Source organism: Bos mutus, chromosome 2, assembly GCF_027580195.1.
Source record: "Bos mutus isolate GX-2022 chromosome 2, NWIPB_WYAK_1.1, whole genome shotgun sequence".
In the NCBI taxonomy this organism is placed as follows: Eukaryota; Metazoa; Chordata; class Mammalia; order Artiodactyla; family Bovidae; genus Bos; species Bos mutus.
Window position 1 is genome coordinate 31246423 of NC_091618.1, and position 21396 is coordinate 31267818.

Consider the following 21396-nt stretch of genomic DNA (forward strand, 5'->3'; position numbering starts at 1 on the left):
TCTGTGCCCTTTCCCTGGTCCCTCAGCTTTAGCCAAGAGGTGCTGTTCTGGAGCCAGACAGCTCCTTGGGCCCCTCAGCAAGCAGGTCTGAGACTCCCAAGTCACAACAGCCCCACTCATTTCCCTTGGGGGTGATTACATGTCTCCTGCGGGGTAAGAGAGCTCTCCTTAATTGGGGGGGGGGCCAGAGGACCCCAATTCCAATTTCCAGGATCCCTTTCTTCCTCTGCAATGTCATCTCAATGTGAGATGGAAGAAGAGACACTGGGGTCCACCCTTCCTCCCCCAGAGCCCACCCAGGGGCAGGGGAGGTTGGCCAGACTCCTAGGGCTGTGCTGGGGGGCTCCACCTGGATTCCTGACTTCCTCCCGCCCCATCCATCTCATTTCTGTTATGAACCCGAGGCTGGCCTGCCTGGCTTCCCCACACAGTCGGGGCAAAGCTGGAGGGAAGGAGGCTGGTAAGCCTCAGAACCTCTTTTGGGCATGGGGGTTGGAGGAGGTTGGGGGGTGAGGAGGGTGGGGGGTGGGGCAGCAAAGACTCAGGCAAAAGACACACAAGCTTTATTTTTCCTTCCTTTAATCTTAAGCAAAAGAGACACAGGGGTTCAAAAATAAAAATTTCTTTTTTTCCCTCTCCCAAACATTTACCCCAGCTCCGCCACTGCAACCATCCCCTTCCTGCCCAGCAGGGCCTCGAGCAGGGAGGGTGCAGGCATCTCCGGCTGGGGAGGGGGAAGGTGGGGAAGGGGGGGGAGGTGTGTGCCGAGCTCGGTGCCGGTCTCTTTCCAAATATAAATACACATGTCAGAACTCCTGGAAGCTCCGCCCCGCCACCCACCACGCATGCGCTCTCCATGCTCTGCCCGCTCCGAAGAGGGGTGGAGGTGGGGGGTGCCAGGCACCGGCTGGCTATGGTTTACTGCATCCGCTGGGTGTGCACCCCTCGAGCCCCCTGCTGCTCGTTGTAGAAGAGATGACACTCGGGGTCTCCCCGGATGGTGGGGGCTCCCTGGATCAGCTTCCCGGTGTTCGGGTTCACACACCAGCACTCCCCACGCTGCCCGTTCAGAGACATCTTGCACTGAGGAGAGAGGAGGACATAGAGGACACCCCGATAAAAATGAGAGGGTCTCACTGAAATGCAGGCTCCTGTTCTGAGGTCTGGGTGTACCTGCCAATTCCACACGGTCATTTACGCTCCAGTGTGACGCGTGATGCTGGCCCAGGAACTGCCCTCTGGTTATTAGCAAGGCTGCTGGGGGTGGCTTCAATAGAAAGGCTTGGCCCCCACACGTGGGGAGGTCCCATCCAGCTGCCGACCCAGTGTACGGGATAGTTGGATGTACACTTGTAACGGGAGGTCAGGAATGCACATAATGGTAAAAGGTGCTGGGCGTGGTGTAAGCAATCTCTATGCTGCTTGCTTACACTTCCTATCTAACATACACTCATTTACCTCCACAATCAGCTTGCGAATTAAGTACCAATGTTTTACCACTTTATAGATGATCAGAAGGAAGCACAGACTTGGCTTGTGTCACAGAGCTAGGGAGAGTCACCGCTGGTACACCAACCCGGGTCACCGCTGGTACACCAACCCGGGCATTTCCCTGGTGAGAGCCACAGATGGTATACCAACCTGGGCATTGCCCTCCCAGGGTGCCTGCTCTTTCCCATGAGCCAATTCGTCTTGAAAATCCCATTTATCCATAAGGTTTGGAAGAAAAGATTGCTATTGCTTCTTTGGCGCTCCAAACAAAGTAGCTGGCTTACATTTAGAGGGTAGGTGTGCTTTTAATGGCAGACTGATATTTCAAGGGACAAAGATGCCTGGGCTAAGAAGATGGGGAAGTGAGATCCCCTGGGGTGTCAGGAGAGCCCCATACCCCATCTTCTGGCTCCACACACCCACCTTTCCTTTTAATTTTTTTTATTTGGTTGTGCCAGGTCTTAGTTGCAGCATGTGGGATCTAGTTCCCCCATCAGGGATTGAACCTGGGCCCCCTGCACTGGAAGTGCAGTCTTAGCCACTGAACCACCAGGCAAGTTCCCACATACCCAGCTTTTAAGTCAGCTCCAATACCCACTAGGATCACCAGGGGAGCCTTTGAAAAGCCAGTGCCCAGAAAGCACCCCAGACTCACAAAATATGGATGTCTGGGGGTGGGGCCCAGGCATTCGTATTGTTTAAAGCTCCCTAGAGAAGCCCGTTGTGCACCTGGGCTCAGATCCTCCACTGGAAAAGAGAATGGCTGGTGGAGCCCACACTCTCTCAATCCTGCCTTACGCGAAATGCGCACGGACCTTTTCTCCCTACACAAGGGATGAGCCTGAGGAAGTGAGCAGTGGGGCAGGTTAAAGGACAACCCACCAAGATTAAACAACTGGTAACAATCACCACTATAAACTCTATGTGGTTAGGTAAATACAGATATACACATAGGTCATTAAAAGGCATATGAACAGAGTGGAAGGGGGAGGAAAAAGGGTTCTTTTCTTTTAAAAACTTAAACTTTCTTAATTTTCTCTAATGTATTCATGTTGTTGTTAACTGTTTAGTTGCTAAGTCATGTCTGACCCTTTTGACCCCATAGGACTCCAGACCATCAGGCTCCTCTGTCCATGGGATTTCCCAGGCAAGAATACCGGTGTGGGTTACCATTTCCTTCCCTGGGGATTTTCCCAACCCAGGAATCAAACCCGAGTGTCCTGCACTGGCAGAGATTCTTTACTGCTGAGCCACTAATGGAGGCCCTCTTCTATTACCTATTTTAGTGATATTTCAAGTGGTGTTTCTCCATTCTTTGAGATACTGGGAAACCAGAGAGGCTACCTGGTTTTAAACAGTTTAAGTCAAGTGATTCTGGAAGTGGGGTCCAGGGACCATCAGCATCCCTGAGAGCTGGTTAGACATGCAAACTCTCGGACCCCACTCAACCTTCTGAACGGCAATCTCTTGCGGCCGGGTCCCCAGAATCACCGGCAGGTGATTCTAATGCTCAGTAAAAGTCAAGAGGCGCTGTTATGAGGCCCTATCTCTTCTCCAAGAGGCTCCCTCTCATACTAACCACTGCTGGCAGGTAGCCGGGGAATTGAAGTCAGCCTCGGAAGGGACTGAAGCCAACAAGCCCCGCCCCACCCTCCCTGGCCTGGCAGCTGGCATCCCCACCCTCCTCGGCTGGCATCCCTGCCCTCCTCCTCGCAGAAGACTGGTCTTGGGCTCAGCGCTGAGACCTCAGAGGCTTACTGGCGGCATGGGGGGCAAGAACAAGGCACACCCAGGCCAGGGACACCCTCACTCACCTGTTTGAGGTTGTACAGGCCATGCTTGTCACAGTTGGGGATGTGTAGGGAGTAGAGGTGCTCCAGGGGACCCCGCTCATCCGGAAGGCGCATGGTGGAGATCCGCTCCAGGACCTGGTCCAATTCCTGCTGGCAGGGGGTCTGCAGGCACAGGCACACAGAGAGGACACTCAGAGTGAGAACGGGTTCACGCAACGCCAACCCGGCACAGCTTCAGAAAGAAGCCCGTGTGCAGAACACCACTTTCCCAAGACCACACAGCAAACTGGCGGAACCAGGAACTTCCGACACCCAGCCCAGCAAGCTCACTGCCTTACCACCAGGCCCCGCCCCCCTCCAAGAGAAAGTCAGCCTGCAGGTGAGTCTTCCCTCCTCTCCTCCCTCCTTTCAGGGGTCAAAATGGGATCTACTTGCAAACAGTGAATTCAAGTATCTCTACCCCATCCAGTGGCCCAACCATCATTCCCTTCCATAAACCCATCCAAGGGCCAAGACAGCAGAGCTGAGCTGGAAAGAGAAGAGGGGTGGCTCAGTGAGGGTAGTGTATTGCAACAAGAGTGGGCAAGTTCAAGTGGTAGTGGTGGGGACGTAGTTGCTAAGCTGTGTCTGACTCGTTCGATTCCATGGACTGTAGCCTTTTTTTTTTTTTGGGGGGGGGGTGCTATATCTCAGAGCCAAGCAGTGCTTCCGCAGTAGCTCAGCAGTAAAGAATCTGCCTGCCAGTGCAGGAGATGCAGGTCACTTCCTGATCAGGGAAGATCCCCTGGAGCAGGAAATGGAAACCCACTCCAGTATTCTTGCCTGGAGAATCCCATGGACAGAGCAGCGTGACGGGCTACAGTCCACGGGGTCACAAAAGAGTCAGACACATCTTAGCAACTAAACAACAGCAATGAAGCCGAGCAGAAATGTGGAGGCTTTAGAAGCGAGGGACTTCAAGAACCCATATGTCCAGCCCATCTCACAGCCAAAGATGCTGAGGCCCTCAAAAACACACTGACGTGCCTGAAAAAACACTGAATGTTAGCGGAATCAGAAAGAACTCTGCCCGCAGGCACACAGGACATGGATCTCACGGCAGTGCTCCGGACCCCTCCTGCCGGGACCCTCGCTTTGACCGTCCTCCCACCCCTCCAGCCAGACCCGACCCTCTCTGACCCTGGCAGGTGGCGGCCGCAGCTTCTTGGGCTCCTCCAGGCCGAGGTGATGTTTGCCACCCTTGCCCATCTGCCGGTGCTGCTCCGTGACCTTCTCCCGGAACACGGCCAGCTCCTTCATGCCGGACTTGAGGGGCTTCCGACCGGCACCACCTCCACCTCCCATCAAGTTCACGTTCCCGTCCACGTGGTTCTCGACCAGGCCTCCCTCAGAGTGCTCCTCGCCGTTGTCTGCAGGGACAGAGGAAGAGATGGAGAGCTGCAGGTCTAGCTTCCCCAGATGTGGGCTCTCCAGGGATTGGCTGACCCTGACAATGACAAGAAAGGGGATGACCAACGTCTCAGTAACAGCGCTAAGCAAGATACGTGGGCGATCAATTTCAGTTTCTACAGACGGAGAAGCTGAGGCTCACGGAGGTCAGCTTCTTGACCAAGATCACAATCCAGGATGCGAACACAAGCTCTGACTCCAGAAAGGAGCCTGGGCCACCTACTCTGCTCTGTCCGTATCCCAGGAGGCCAGGCAGGGTTGGGGGATCGAGTGGGCAAGGCCCTCACCAGGGAACGGGATTAAGGCCATCAACTCTTCCCTAGAAACACCTCTCAGATTCACCCACCACTAACCTCCCCTGTTTTAAGTCTTCATCATGTATGGTCTGAAAAGGCGCACATTGGATGAGTTTTTGAAATTCAAGCCACAGAGAGCACTGGGCTGTGTGGTGTATGGTGGTTAATGAGGTGGAGAGTCAGGTCGCCACCAGAACTCAGTGTCCAACACCGCCTCCACCGTCATTCTTCATCAGCTCGCCTGCCCCCTCTTGTGCTGCCCGCGTGGACACTCCACTCCTACAGCGCGACCCAGGGTCCCTGACTTGTTTCCTGGTCTGTCTGTGCATGCTGCCCCGCCGCCCCACAACAGGGCTTCCCTGGTGGCTCAGATGGTAAAGAATCTGCCCGCAATGCAGGGGACCCGGGATTTGATCCCTGGGTGGGGAAGATCCCCTGGAGAAGGGAATGGCAGTATTCTTGCCTGGAGAATCCCATGGACAGAGGAGCTTGGCAGGCTATAGTCCATGGGGTCACAAAGGGTCGGACACAACTGAGCGACTACCACTTTAACCCATGGCATCGAGAGCTCCCAGAACGGGAACAAGGACCACGCTGTAGTTTTATCTTATTGCAGGGCGTGTAGCCTCATATCCAGATGACTCTCCGAGGTCCACCCATTAAGTTTTTGAACTTTCTTAGACCCCCAGCCAGTCAGCCACAGGGAACAGCTCCTACTGTGTGCACAGCTCATGTGGCATGCCCCACACCCCCGCCATCTCACACAGGCTTAGGTGTGTGCAGCCAGGGAACAGTGAATGGTCTGGAAGGGTCCTGACCAGGGAGACCATGTCCGGAGAGCTCTAGGCAGGCCAGGTTGCACACAGCCCCTAACAGACACAGCAGGGGCCTCAGGGCCTCAGACAGCCTGCAGCCGCCTGCAGCCCCAGGGAACACTCAGGGCTGTCTCCAAACAAACCTTGCACATTTTCTCTTCCCCTTTAGTGCACCTCCAAAAACCTACAGTCTGGATAACAAACCCAAATGTCTTACGATAAATCCTTCCACACAAGAATTTCAAGTAAGGCGCTCAGGACTCAGTAGTCCCTTCAGAACTCAGGCACAGCGTGGCGGGCTGAGGCTCGCTGTCCCAGGTAGTGCTGTATGGAGGAAAGAAGCTGACCCTTACCTGTAAAAGGAGGGCCCGTGATAACCTCTCTGGGTTGTTCTGAGCTTTGGTGTTCACTCCCTCATGAGCTAAGGGGTGGGACCCTCCTCCGTGCCTTGGGGAGCCAGTACCTACATCCTCCAGGGGACCAGGCACCAGCAGGGTCCCCGCAAACAGAGGAGTTCAACAAAGGTTGGCTCCCATCCTTTCCCTTCACACCAGACCTGCTGCCTGTGTGTCAGATCTCACTAGCCAGAGAGGATCCCTTTAGAACCTGGTACATTATTTCCAGACTGGCGAGCACTGGTTAGGAGGGCAGACTCAGGCTAAATCCCAGCTCTACCATTTTTTATACCAGCCTGTATTTCTCCTACATATATACTCGCTCTGTGCCTCTGTTTCCTCAACTGCAAATTGTTGGATAATAATAGTTCCTACTTCACAGAACAGTTGAGTGTATGTTAAAGGGAAAGCTGTTGAGATACGGGCGGGCGCAGAAACTACCCCTGTTGGTGGTGATTACTTTGATGACGAAAATGGTAATAGTGATGATGGGATGCTGATGACATCTGCCTCAGTGATCCGCTACGCTGGCCCTGTGGAACTTGACCCAGAGACAGGAAGCAGAGGAAGATAAGTTTCACGAGCCTCAGAACAGCAGTCACCACGTCCGAGCATTGTAAAGCTGTGATGCTTTCCCAACAAGACAGGGAAAATCAACGCATGAAGAACCCTGATGGTTCACAGGAGCACTGCTCCAGTAAGCCTGGTTTCTGCATGTCTGGTTTCCAAGGCCACCACAAATAAAATCAACAAAATTAAAAGGAATAAGAAGGCAGGCATGTTGTCAGCGCAAGAAGTACCAAATGGCAGAGAGGATAGAAGACAGTTAAAAAAAACAGACAGAAGAACTCTGGGGATGTTCAGTGCCCCACAAACAACTCCACAGCCATTGATGACCCCTGAAAACTTCCACATTGTGTGGCCCAAAATAAGACTCATGTTGATAATATGACCTTGTGTGTGTGTGAGTTGCTCAGTCGAGTCTGATTCTCTGTGACCCCATGGACCATAGCCTGCCAGACTCCTCTATCCGTGGAATTCTCCAGGCAAGAATACTGGAGCAGGTTGCCATGACCTTGGGGCATGCAATAAGGGAAGGGGTAAGCATATCAAGTATTCAGTATTTAAAAAAAAAAAATTTTTTTTCTATCCAAAATTGTTACACTTTAGGAAAATAAAAATTGAAGTCTTTAAATGAGTAAGCCTTCTGAAACCCAGAAAATGTTTCTCCAGAATGGCTATTTCCCCAGAGGCTCTGAGTAGCCCAGATTCTATCATAAATAGCCAAATGCAGGTGACTCCCTATTCCAGAAACCCCAGCACCACCCGCAGGGGAACGCGGGTCTGAAGCATCTGACACCAAGTCGGGTGGGAATCGGGATCCACCGTGGTCTACATCAACCTGCCCCAGACGCTCCTTACCCTGCCCACCTCCGCTTTCTGTCCTTCAGGCCCAAACAGCAGAAACCCAGAGGCCCTAAGAGAAGGCGCTCCTGGTTCCCCAGCTCAGCTACTGGCCACGCTCCCCTGAATGGGGGGCTGGCTACAGTTTTCCTCTGGAGTGTTCAGGCAGCTGAGGTCAACCACAAAGAAGATAAGATCCCCCTCTCCCTCCTCAGATATCAGAGGTGGAGGGCAGCAGGCTGCAGGGAAGGCTTGAGAGAGTCTGAGATAAACCCGGCAAATAAACAGGATGGTCTGATCCAGGTAACCCTCCATCTCCTTCACGTTAACCTTGATGCATGTGGCAGATGTTGGCACAAGTGGAGAAGAGGACTCAACCCCAGCCTCACCGCCAGTTCTGCCATTTCCGTTTCTACAGGCTTCTTTGTCCCTGGACCCGTGGGGCAATTTCAGGCTCTCTGCCCCCATCCCTGCTGGCATGGCCCAGGGAACACAGGAGGAAAAGAGCAAGATGATTACAAAAGCCTGCTTCCACCAGGAACCCGGCAGGACCCCATGGGAAAGACAATACAGGAACCTGCGGATTGCCCTCGCCTAGCCCCAGTTCACCCTGGGCACGACCCCAACCTCACCATGCCCTGCCCAGCCAGCTTCCTGCCCCACCGTGGCAGAATTTCTGGAGACCTCAACACTACTTCCAGCACTCCAGACCATGCATTCTGCTGACCAGGGAACTAGACAAGGGCTCTGGGAATCTCCCACCATTTCTGGACCCATCCGCTCTGCTGTCTGAAGCTGTGACGCTCAGAAGCTCACTTGGCTCCTCTCTTTTCATGGGAAGCCATCCCAAGGCTTAGATGAATACAGCCTGTCTCCACTGTGGCTGTAATCACACCACCTTGGGTTGGAAGAGGGCAGGTCAGCCTGCGTGTTTAGTCCTCTCGAGGACTTTTGGAAAGGGCCTACTCACAGGAACCAATGTCTGGAACATTCTTGAGGTTGGGGTCTCCTAACCTCAGCACTACTAGTCTTGGCACCACAAGATTCTTTGTTGGGAGCTATCCTGTGTGAGGCGCCCAGCATCATCCCGGACTTCCACTCACCAAATGCCAGCAGCACCCGCCCCAAGTTGTAATCATCAAAAATGCCTTTGAACATTACCCAATGGCCCCGGGAGGCGAAAATGCCCCCAGGTGAAAACCACTGTTCAGGAGTTAGGCTTTCTCCAGAGGCCTGATGCTCTCCATGGCTCAGTGCTCAAGACCCCCAGCCCCTCACAAAGGCTATACCCCCCTCCCCGCCTCAGCTAAGACCCCCTCCACCACGGCTCCATCCCCAGGCATGCCTTTGGTCTCCGAGCCCGCCTCCTTGGCGATGGTGGTGGGGACCTCAGAGAACTGGCAGCCTGCTGACCCCTCTTTCCCAACTCTCCTGGGCACTCGTACCACTGTGCCTAGAGCTGAGCCCACAGCTGATGCTCAGAACCAGGCCCTCGGAAAGCTCTGGAAACACTGGGCGGAGGCAAAGCGTACAGAGAAGAATGCTTATTCAGGGCCTCCGGCTCCTAGCAGGGCTGGCCTGCTCATCACGGACCACGGTGGGCACAGTACCCAGAGCCCCAGGAAATGTTTTCATTTCTTTTTAAAATCAGAAGAAAAAATAATAAACTTTTAAGTCACAGCAAACATCCTCATATAACACTGATACGTGTGCAGTTATAAAAATATGATTTTAAGCCATTTTTTGTGGGGGAAAGGGCCCATGGAGGCACACATGTCTAGGGCCCCCAAGTCATATAAAATCGCCCTACACTGGGTCCCAGAAGACAGGGCTCCAGGGAGCAGCCTTATCCCAGGAGGACAGAGGCGGTTTCCTGTCCCGAGATGTCCCTGACCGCTCTGAGCTGAAGGTCAGTTTGCCTACCCTCACGGAGGCCGCCTGGGCTCCAGGGTATGTTCCTGGAACCCACTCCTTTATTGATTTCATCATTGCCGATGAAAGCGCTAATAAGATGAGGAAATCCACGGGCCTGGTTCGCTGACGCAGGTGCTGACGCCCCCACCACCTTGAAGTGGAAGCCCAGAGCTAGGGAAATGCAATCGTTTCCTGGGATGGAGATGAGAAAGGCCGGTAGGCTGAGAAGAGCCTTGATTCCTTGACTGCTCCTATTACCAGCCAAAGAGGTTCAAGCACTCAGCCTACAAAGCCTAATTGCTTGGCTGAATCCCAGCTTCACCACCGAGCTGTGCAGCCCTGGACAAGTTACCTAAACTCACTGTGCCTTCACTGCTCATCTGTAAAATGGGCACAAACAGGATCCACCTCCCATGGGCGGCAGGCAGGATCCCAAGGGTGGCATGCATACACAGTGCCCAGCACACAGGGCTGGCCCTCCCTCGGGACGAACCCACACGGCACCCCTCCCTCTGCAGGACAAGGACATCAGCACATGTTACCAAGCTCTGCCCATCTGTTCTCTTATAGGTGACAGGGCAGTCCGCAGGAAAACATTCCACAGAAGAACTCCAGCTAGAGATGGAATTTGCCCTCAGGAACAAAAATACCAAGTTGGAATTTTTTTTTTTCTTTCTGCCTAGGAGAGTTTGGTTCAGAATAATATTTATTAAGCAACACTTATGTATGCAGCTCCATGGGCTGCAGTGCAAAGGTCACTCTAAGAAATGGTTCTTAGCAACCCGAATCACTGATCTGGAAAAGCCTGAAGGCTTCAGGATGACTGACAGGGAACTCCAAGACCCCTGACGAGATACTGCCTAAGGATTAGCAAGCAGTAACTGTTCTCTGCCTAGTGACCCAGGAAATGGGTCAATGCTATAGCAGGCAGTTTCCTAATGATACATAGAAGGTCAAGCTTTTCCAAGTGGGGAAGTAGGGATGATGATAGGAGAGTAGAGCGCACCTGTGGGAGACTTGTAGGGCAGGGAGAAGGCTGGTCACACAGCAGGGACACTGTCCCAACTTCACCCCTTACACACCTGGAGGAAAGCTGAGTGAGAAAGGCAGAAGGAAGAGAAGAAATGGATGAGGTGTCCCATTTTACAGACAGCAAACTAGAGGCCCAAAGGACCAGTACCTGGGTCTCCAGGAGCACACACAACCTCTCTGCTATTGTTACAAGTGTTCCATAACTGGCCTGGGGTCTCACACTGCTCTGTGACCCAGCCTTCCTAAACCTACCCGAGGAGGGTGACATTCCAGCTGCCTACTTCTATCCATAAATACTAAAACTTAATTTTGGGCACAGCCCTTTCCCCCTCAGTGTCTTCTTGTTTGATTGTAGCACTGACAACCTTATTCAACGAAGACCTTTGTGTCCAACAGACCCTTCCTCTCATGGAATGTTACTTTCTCGTACTGCAATGCTCTGACCTCTGCTCCATTTGACAGCTGGCAGGTTTGATTTTCTTGGGCTCCAAAATCACTGTGGACAGTGACTGCAGCCATGAAATTAAAAGAAACTTGCTTCTTGGAAGAAAAGCTATGACAAACCTAGACAGCGTATTAAAAAGCAGAGACACCATGTCTGTATAGTCAAAGCTATGGTTTTCCCAGTAGTCATGAATAGATGTGAGAGTCGGACCAAAAAGGCGGCTGGGTGCTGAAGAATTGATGCTTTTGAACTGTGGCGTTGGAGAAGACTCCTGAGAGTCCCTTGGACAGCAAGGAGATTAAATCAATCAATCTTAAAGGAAATCAACCCTGAATATTCATTGGAAGGACTGATGTTGAAGCTAAAGCTCCAATACTTTGGCCACCTGATGTGAAGAACCAACTCACTGGAAAAGACCTTGATGCCGGGAAGACTGAGAGCAGGAGAGGAAGGGGGCAATACAGGACAAGATGGTTGGATGTCATCATCAACTCAATGGACTTGAGTTTGAGCAAACTGCAGAAAATAGTGAAGGACAGGCAAGCCTAGCATGCTGCAGTCCATGCGATCACAAGAGTCAGACATGACTTCGAGACTGAACAACAACAATTTCTGATTTAGAAGAAACCTTAGCACACTCTGAGGAAAACAAGCCTTAAGACTAACAGCAACCCCCTACCCCTTCCTGCTTATGCAGGGCTGATGAGAAAAGAAGATCTTTTCCAAAAACCATCACACATCTTCATCATAGGTCAATACATCTCCTTTTTTATTCTAAAGAAATCCTAGCCATTTTCCAACCTTCTGTCTCATAATTATTCGGAAATCTAAGGGCTGAGGGCACCATAGAGATGACCTAACCCAACCCTAAATCCATCACTCATTCTCTCAGTGAACTCACTTCCTTCAACAGGTACTAGCATCCCCAGGCCCTTCGAGAATACACTGCAAGTAACAGGCTAGGGGAATGTTGGCTCCTTCCTTGGTTCCATCCTGGCTGCATACAGAAGTCACATGGCTCTTTGTTGATTTCCCCCAAAATGCACTTAACCTTGACATATATGTTGGGCAAAAACATAAATACTAACTACCATCTTTCTCCTCCCTCTCAGATAACTTCTCCATTAATATCCATAGCCATGGACAATTCATTCACAAACTCGAATGGTCAGGAGTCAAGAGCCCTGAATTCCAATCCTGGCTTTGCCACTGACAGGTCACCTGTGATTTGGGCCAAACCCTTTAACCTTTCTGAGCTCTAATTTCTCAAAGCTGAAAAAAAAAAAGAAGAAGAATCACTGTACTTAAGTGAAGGCTGAAGCTGAAGCTCCAATACTTTGGCCACTTGATGTGAAGAGTCGACTCACTGGAAAAGTCTCTGATGCTGGGAAAGACTGAAGGCAAAAGAACAGGGTGGCAGAGTATGAGATGGTTAGACGGCATCACCAGCTCAATGGATGTGAATTTGAGCAGACTCTGGGAGGTGGTGGAGCACAGAGGGGCCTGGTGTGCTGCAGTCCATGGGGTCACAGAGTCAGATATAATTTAGCAACTTAACAACAACAAAAGTGAAGGCTGCTACTTAAATAGTCTACAGCATTTGTAGACTCCCAATGTGGGCAACCAGGCCTTGGAAGAAACACACAAATCATCTAGTTCTGGAATGAGTAAAATGAAAGGTGCATTTGTCAGGCAGAGGGGAATGGTGGGTGATATCTGATCTGCAGAATGGCCAAATGCATGGAGTTGGGGGTGGGGGTGGGGCTGGGGTGGGGACTAGTGCAAAGAGAGTTGTGCAAAACCATCTATTCAGATATTTCTTCTGAAACGATTCTGTTGATTATATATATATTATGTTGCAAACATCGAAGCTCTCTGCCATCTGATGAAGTCCTTGGGCAAGGGTGGATTTGCCGAAATTACTTTACTCTGCTTACAGAAACTAAGGGAAGGAAGGATGGGAGGATAAGGGGGAAGAAAGAAGGCAGAAAGGGAGGGAGGTAAAACAAGAGTCTCATGCCCACCATGCACGCACAGGTGAGGCTGGACTCCCAGGTAAACTTGCCAACAAGCTTTCCACTTTTGTTGGAGAGAATCTGAAGCCAGTCCCTCCGTTTGTATGGCTGACTGTGCTCACCAGACGCGCCTAGCCTGTAGCCACTGTGTTCAGTAACACAAGCCGCCCAGAGGCTGGGGTGGGTAATTCAGGCCATGCTGGGAGGTGGGGAAGGTAGGGGCAGAAGTTAGAAATGGGTGGGGTAGAAAGGGGCTTCCCTGGTGGCTCAGAGGGTAAAGAATCTATTGCCAATGCAGAAGACCTGGGTTCAATCCCTGAGTGGGAAAGATCCCCTGGAGAAGGGCATGCTAACCCACTCTAGTATTCTTGCCTGGAGAATCCCATGGACAGAGGAGCCTGGCAGGCTACATACAGTTCATGGGGTCACAAAAGAGTCAGACACGACTGAGCAACTAACACATATACACAGGGTACAAAGGGGGCCTATTTGTTATTCTTCAGCTAAAGTTAAACCTGAGGTCCCTAGTCTCTCTGGGTGAGAGACATCACATGTCATCCTCTACTTTTTTTTAGATGGTCACGGGCAGCTGGCAACTGAGACCTCTCACATGGGAATCCTGAGTAGTGCACGCATGCGTGGATGTCAGCAGTGGCAACATTCCAGCTCAGTTAATGACTCTCCTGGATCAGGCCATCTACCCCCTGCTCATACCCAGATTCATTGCAAACTCCCTTCCCGTTCTTTCCCCGACTCTGAGCCCCTGCTCCCTGCGAGGACGACCGCTAAGCAACCTGACCTCTCTCAGCTGCCACCAGACCAGCAGCGCCTCTGCATGGTTTGCAAGCAAAGCAAGTTTCAAACAAAAGAGGTTTCTGACCACCCTCTACGTAAGGAAATGGCTGCAAGTAAGCAGCCTCTTCTGATGTTCTAGACTCACAGAAAGGAGGGAAAGCTAGTAGGGCTGCTGACCATCTTGATACCAATTTCTCTGGCTCTTCAGGGACAGCTTGGCTCACAGAGCCCCAGAGAACCGTGCTGAATTCGACCCAGGTGGTCACATCATACAGGTGCAGGTACTGACCTTTCTCACCTGAGGACCGTGGCCCTGCACCCCCACAGCTACCAGGGCCCACCACCCAGCTAAGGGCTGTAGAGCTGGGTGAAGTCTGTGGAGGGGGATGGCCAGTGGGCACCCAGTCCCATCCTCATGCTGGGAAGGAACCACTACTGGAGACAGCGACAGTGGCCAACAGGAAGGCAGAGGACAACCACCTGCCAAGCCATTCTGAGCCCTTGTAGGATTTCCTTTGGAACAAGGGCTCTTGGGCTCAAAGCCTTGGCCAACCGGTTCCAGTATGGTGGGAAGGGCAGTGCTGGCTGGGAAGTTAAAGTCCCCAGGTCCTGATCTTGAGATTACCTCCAGGCCTGGGGTTCTGGGTGATGCCAGCTGGGTGTCTCAGATGTGCAGGCCCCCGTGTGCTCAGCTGTAAATTCAGGGAGTGAGACCAGGCAAACGTTTCCTAATCATAGCTGTTCATCAGATAGCATCTGAAGAGCTTGTGGAAAAACAGAGTCCTACACTCCAGCCCCAGGGCTCCCCTGGTGGCTCAGTGGTAAAGAACCTGCCTGCCAATACAGGAGACACAGGTCCAATCCCTGGGTCAGGAAGATTCCCTAGGGAAAGAAATGGCAGCCCACTCCAGTATTATTGTCTGGAAAATCCCATGGACAGAGGAGCTTGGCGGGCTACAGCCCATGGAGTCACAAAAGAGTCAGACATGGCGACTAAACACCACCGCTCCAGCCCCAAAGCTTTGGAGACAGCAAGACCTGGGTGGGCGTCAGAGACTATACTTTTAACAACCCCCTTCTAGTTCAGGGCCCCATTCCTGCCTCGGTTTCCCAAAGAATTTCTTGGTGGTGGGAGAAAAGGCTTCTGCTCAAGAGATATGGCTTCACGTGTACACCTTGCCAAGACAAAGATTCATACGCTCTTTGCACCTGCGGACAGGCGGGTTCGTAAACAGACACGTGTCTATGCTTGGATGCACACAGAGGGCCATCCTTGGCCAGGCACCTTGGAGGTTCCTAGAGCAGCTCTCATCTCACCCCCTCCCTGCCAACCTGAGTGAGCAGAAACACAGCACAGGGCCTCTCTGCCTCTGCGATCTCCAAAGGGCTGCTTCATAAACACCAGGGTCATTCCTGGAATCGCCAAGGCCTGGGGAGGGTCAGGGTGGAGGCAGACAGTTTGAGAAAACAAAAACATGCTGAAATTCAACACGGTCCTCTGGGGCTCTGCAAGCCAGGCTGTCCTTGAAGAGCCAGAGAAATTGATATCAAGATTGTCAGCAGCCCCACCAGCTTTCCCTTTTTGCCGGGGGTCCCAAGCATTTCTCTTCTGGTTCAACACAAGTCATCTGAGAACCTGGCCAGGGGATCTACCTGCTGAAGGCCCAAGTAAGCAGAGAATGTGCTTTGGTGCAAACCTGAACCAGAGGCTAATAGGAAAGAGAAGAATGTGCCTGACCCAGTAACTGCTTCTCTCTGACTTGTGCACAAAAACTTTCATTACAGCATCACTGTACTTGTGAAAACTATTTAGCAACTGTATCCAAAAGCCTTTCAACAGATGAATGGATAGATAAATCAATAAAATAATACAATGAAATAATTAGAGCAGTCAAAAAGAATAGCTCTGACCAGTGTCTATCAACATGGGTAGATCTCAAAAATCTAAAGTGGATGGGGGGGAAAGTTGCCGAAAGAAACCTTTTATGTACATTTTCCCATTTATTCTCAGAAAACAACTCTGAAATGTTGGTCATCCAATTAGCAAATCTGTTTAGTTAAGAAAGAGAAGCAGTGAATAACGCTAAGTGGTTGTCTAGCGAGCAGGGACAGGGGACGGGGGTGGCTGGTGGAGAGGGGACGCTGTAAAAAAAAAGACTTGGAGTAAATGTGACAACAAACATCATCCATTCCCAGCTATGGGTGGTAGACTGACATTATTATGTCATTCTTAGTACCTCTCTGCATTTTTAAAGATAAACTCACTCCAGCCACTCCTCACCCCTCCTTGTCAAGCAGGGGCATCTAGTAATTACAAGGTGCTCCGTGAACCCCAATGGCTGAAAGAGGACAGCACCAGTGACGTGGCCAACTTCACCTACACTCTCAGAGGGCAGTGTAACGAGAGCTACCTGGTGCCAGCAGGGCACCACAGGCTCCTGGCAAGGTCTCTGCAGCATGAAGAACTGGGAAATGAATCAGGAAAGGCTTGAAGAGAGCACAAGAGGGCCACAGGGTCAAGGAGGGGAAGATGCAGGTATCGCCACTCAAGGGCCACTCACGCCCAGTGAAGGGAGATGACTGTTTTGGCTTCTTAAGAAGCAGAGAGGTAGCAGCCTTAACCTGAAACGGGAGAGATCCAGCTTAGAAGCCACCCAAGAGTTTCACGGGAAGAACGAAAACGAGGGACAAACTGCAGGCAGAAAAAAATGACACATCTGTAATGAAGTTACACATCATCATTCAGGAGGAAGGACAATGCCCTCCAAGTGTAATGCAGAAACTTGACTGAGTGGAGGACGCGCATTCCCGGGCCAAGCACCCTTGTAATTGGACTCAGCTTCCTGCACAGCCCTGGAGCCTGAGTGCACTGGCACAAAGCCACGGGTCCATGCTTTTCCTTCCTCCCCCGAAGGAGGGAGCTTCTTGAAGACAAAAACTTGGACCTAGCTTCCATAGAGCTTTTTTTTTGTTTTTTAAAAAAAGTACTTATCACGAAAAGAGGGCAGGAAGGAAGACATATTGTGTGCTCAATTTTTTGGAAGAAAAAGGTTGTCCTTTCTTTTGTAAGACTGGAGATACCCTTCCTTCTGAGATTTCATCCACCAGAAAAGAGCCCCATTATTTCACGAAAGATCTTCCCAAGAGCCTTGATCAAAAGGCTAAAAGAGCCACTTGCATGAGATTTAAATACATCTCTACTGACTTGATTTCTTCTTGGACAATAATCAACTTTTTCAAATGCCTGTCTTGCTCCCCTTTAGGATCAAAAAGCATGTGTTGTTGGGGAGGGATAGATTGGGAGTTTGGAACTGACATGTACACACTGCTATATTTAAAAATACATAATCAACAAGCACCTACCGTATAGCACAGGGAACTCTTCTCAATACTCTGGTGGTGGTGGTGGTGGTGGTTTTAGTCGCTAAGTCGTGTCCGACTCTTGCGACCCCATGGACTGTAGCCCACCATACTCTATAGTAACCTAAACGGGAAAAGAACTTGAAAAACAACAGATACATATATATGTATAAGCGGGGCTTCCCTGGTGGTTCAGCGGTAAAGAATCTGTCTGCAATGCAGGAGACAAAGGACACATGGGTTCAGTCTCTGGGTTGGGAAGATCCCCTGGAGGGAATGGCAGCCCACTCCAGTAATCTTGCCTGGAGGAGCCTGGCGGGATGCAGTCCATAGGGTAGCAAAGAGTCAAACATGACTGAAGCGACTGAGCACCCACGCGCACACATATAAACTGAATCACTTTGCGGTCCACCTGAAACTAACACGATATTGTTAATCAGCTATACTCCAACATAAAACATTTCAGAAAGCATGCACTACATAGGTGGTGTGACTGTATCTGCAGAGTCAGTCTCATAGCTTGTACATGTGTTTAATCAGTGTTTAAACATTAGGAAAACGGACTGTCTGAAAAACATCCCACCACTCTGGCCTAGAGCATCCTGTTATATTACTCTTCTTCTCATCTTTCTGGTCTCTCCCTCACCATCTAAGCCCCAGAGCAGTGAGAAGAGAAAGGCAGTGAGCAAAGTGAAGCATGAGCTGGAGAGAGAAGCCACTTCCCTCAACTGGGACCCACATTCAAACAGCTGTCCCTACACTCAGCTCTGATGCCACCACACGGACCCCATCCCAGACAGCCATAAACACTGGCTTCCGCCCACTTCTCTCCTCCCACCCTCCCCTTCTGCCACCTCTTCTCCATCCCTGGGTCACTCCCAGATACCCCAGGCCTGACAAACTGAACCCACAGGATGCAGAAAGAAACTAAAAACCTGCAGAGATGTCCAGGATTGCCGGCCACACTCTCAAACCAGCACAAGAAGTGTCTTGAATATAAATAAGTGTCTTTAAATAGGTCACCATGCTTTCTTTTCCTTCAACTAAAAGTTCACTAATCTTGTCTGATATAATCCTGCAGCACATCAGTTGTCTTCCTTGGTTACGCTCTCTTGGTTTAGAAGCAACAAAGGAACCAGAGATAACTAGCAGGGCCTCAGGTAAGAACCCTCCCTTCTGGGGAATGAAGATGCCCTGGTAGAAACACAAGGCGTAACAATGGCATCAAAGGCTGTGACTGCCCCCTGGAACATCGTCCACGACTGACTCCATTCTGGACTTTCCAAAGCAAAGGGCGGCGGTCCAGGTAAGCCACACCCTGTGGAAGTTAACTGTGCAACTCAGATTGAGACCTGAACCCACAGGCCAGGACTTGAACCCACGGTCTTTTAACTTGAGATCACACACCTGGTCTCAGGACTTAATGAAGCTCAGGTTCTTGATGTCTCATCACAGAAAGAATTCAGTGAGAGACAAAGTGATAGGTAAGAAGCAGATTTATTTAGAGAGAAACACACTCCACAGACAGAGCGTGGTCCATCTCAGAAGGCAAGAGTGGCCTTGAAATATGGCATGCTTAGTTTTTATGGCCTGGTAATTTCAGGGGCTGGGCTTCCCTGGTGGCTCAGACGGTAAAGAATCCCCCTGCAATGGGGGAGACCTGGGTTCAATCCCTGGCTTGGGAAGATCCCCTGGAGAAGGAATGGCTACTTCAACATTCTTACCTGGAGAATTCCACGGACAGAGGAGCCTGGCAGGCTACAGTCCGTGGGGTCACAAAAGGTCAGACTGAGCAACTTTCACTTTCTTTCAATGAGTGGGAGGATTATTCCAACTGTTTTGGGGAAGTGGTGGGGATTTTCCAGGAATTGGGCCACTGCCCTCTTTCTGGCCTTTGATGACTGGCCTCGGAACCACCATGGCACTGCTGGGTGTGTCGTTTAGCATGCTGAGGTATTAAGATATGCTGAGGCTCAAGGGCTAATAGAAGCCAACTCATCCACCATCTTGGCCTTACTTGATTATAGTCAGTTTACATCATGCCCTCGGGTTATGTCCTTCTTTTAAAGTTTGTGCCCTTCCCTCCTTTCAGAAGCAGAAACACTTCCCTGAGATTCTCAAGTGCTTCTGAGTTTCCAATCCTGTGCTAAGTGGTTTGTGTACAGAACTTTATCATCAAGCAATCACATGAGATTGATAATTTGTCTCCTCTCACACTTGTCTAAGAAGCCACAGGATGTGGGGCCAATGGCACAAAGTCACATAGCAACAGCAGAGCCAAAACCAAAGCCCAGGTGGTTTCCCTCCACAGCACTTAACCAACCAGAATGGCACTTGCTTATTGGCATCTTGGAAGACTCTTGACAGAGACCATGTAACCTCAGGGCTTCCTTTCTTCTGTTCCCCATCATTTTGTCCCTTCCCACCTCCACAAGACCCTCTCTTGTCTTCCCAGAGAAGGAAGCCATCAGTCATAAGTGGCCCCCTGCTGCTGCTGCTGCTGCTGCTGCTAAGTCACTTCAGTCGTGTTCTCTGTGCGACCCCGTAGACGGCAGCCCACCAGGCTCCCCTGTCCCTGGGATTCTCCAAGCAAGAACACTGGAGTGGGTTGCCATTTCCTTCTCCAATGCGTGAAAGTGAAGTTGCTCAGTCGTGTCTGATTCTTAGCGACCCCATGGACTGCAGCCCACCAGGCTCTTCCGTCCATGGGATTTTCCAGGCAAGAGTACTGGAGTGGGATGCCATTGCCTTCTCCAAGTGGCCCCCTACCCGACCTCAAAAGCATTTAGGATCCAGTAAGCCAATCCGTTCTAAAGAACACTTGGCTCAGATGGTAACAAATCTGCCTAAAATGCAGGAGAGCCGGGTTTGATCCCTTGGTCAAGAAGATCCCCTAGAGAAGGGAATGGCAACCAACTAACATACATACACATATCCCTTCCCACCTTCCTTTATCTTGCCTGACACACCTTGCCATTGTTCCAATAGAAACCACCCAGTGTTATCAGGCAAATGCAAGGGCAGCGCCCAGGGGAATTGCCATTTTCAGTTTATCATGGCCTCAGGCACTTTATCTACAGGCATCTTGGCACCTCTATCCAGAAGCCAAGACAATAGACCTAAAAGAAACTCCCTGGGGAGTTGCATAAAGAAGATTTTTGAGAAGTTATGCCTTAATTACTACCTCCCAGGGAAAAGGAGCTTTTCCGAGCAGCAGTATATAATTCACTGCTTCTTTGCATGTGTGAGTCTGATGGGATGGAGCTCTGGAATGAGAAGCTGGAGCCCCAGACTCCATCCTGGTCTGTACTTGCCTTGGCTTTGGAACCTGAATGCAGCCTTGAATTCTTCACCCGTCAAGTGGGGAGAATCCTGAGGCTAAAAAGTTGCGGGTGCTGGGGGGGGTGCGGGGGGGAATCCTACTGGCATTTAGTGGCAGTGAACAAAGTCTGGGGAAAAAAAGCAATTTAATTATGATTATTTTGCCATTTACCCTGTGAGGTAGACCCTTCGTTCCCTGCAGTCCTACAACTTGGCTCACTCCCGCTAGAAAGCACCGATCTCCCCAACCCCTATCAGGAGGTAACCCCTGAGCCTTCCCCCGCTCCCCGCCCCCCTCTCTCCCCAACTTACAAAGGCCTTCCTGGGCGCAGTACCCCTCCTCGAAGGGCTTCCTCGCTCCCAGAGCTCAGTTCCTTGAATGAATGCAGGCTGACACACCTATACCCCATTCACTAATTAGAAGCCTCCCCAGGCTCTGCTCGGGGCCAACTTAAGCAAAGCCTGTGGGCCAATTCCCCAGCCTGGCAGCTGGAGGCCTGCCAGCCCCTGCCCCGCTTTCTCCCCAACCTTCACTCCTGCCCTGCCTCCCAACAGCCAGGAAGAGACATGGGGCTGGCAGCCAGAAGGGGCCCCAAGGGCTGCCAAATGCTCCCCTCCACCCTGCAAAAAAAAAAAAAGGGGGGGGTGCGGGGGGAAGGAAACAATTCTTGACTACAGTCCACTCTGTATTTCTTTCCGGGGGAGCCGGCTTTCTGAGCAAGGTCTCCCTCTGCGTCCTGACTGACACCCAGGAGCTGAGCCAGCCCAGATCTTCCCTGGCTTTGTTAAGGAACAGGAGTGGCCCAGGAGGGGAGGGGAGGGAGGGCTCAGGAGCCAAGTGTGGGGAGGGGCAGACAGAGATGGTCCATTT

At 51.2% G+C, this 21396-nt stretch overlaps 1 protein-coding gene across 1 annotated transcript in view; it reads right to left on the minus strand.

The window, feature by feature from the left end:
* Positions 1-561: 561 nt before the first annotated feature.
* The window catches only part of IGFBP2 (insulin like growth factor binding protein 2), a 29046-nt gene continuing 8211 nt past the window's right edge, over positions 562-21396 (minus strand). Inside the window, exons 2-4 of the mRNA XM_070386924.1 lie at positions 4464-4693; positions 3306-3446; positions 562-1083 (exon numbers count right to left, since the gene is read on the minus strand). Coding sequence (XP_070243025.1) covers positions 919-1083; positions 3306-3446; positions 4464-4693 — 536 coding nt within the window. The 3' untranslated portion in view covers positions 562-918. The remainder of the gene's footprint in view (positions 1084-3305; positions 3447-4463; positions 4694-21396) is intronic.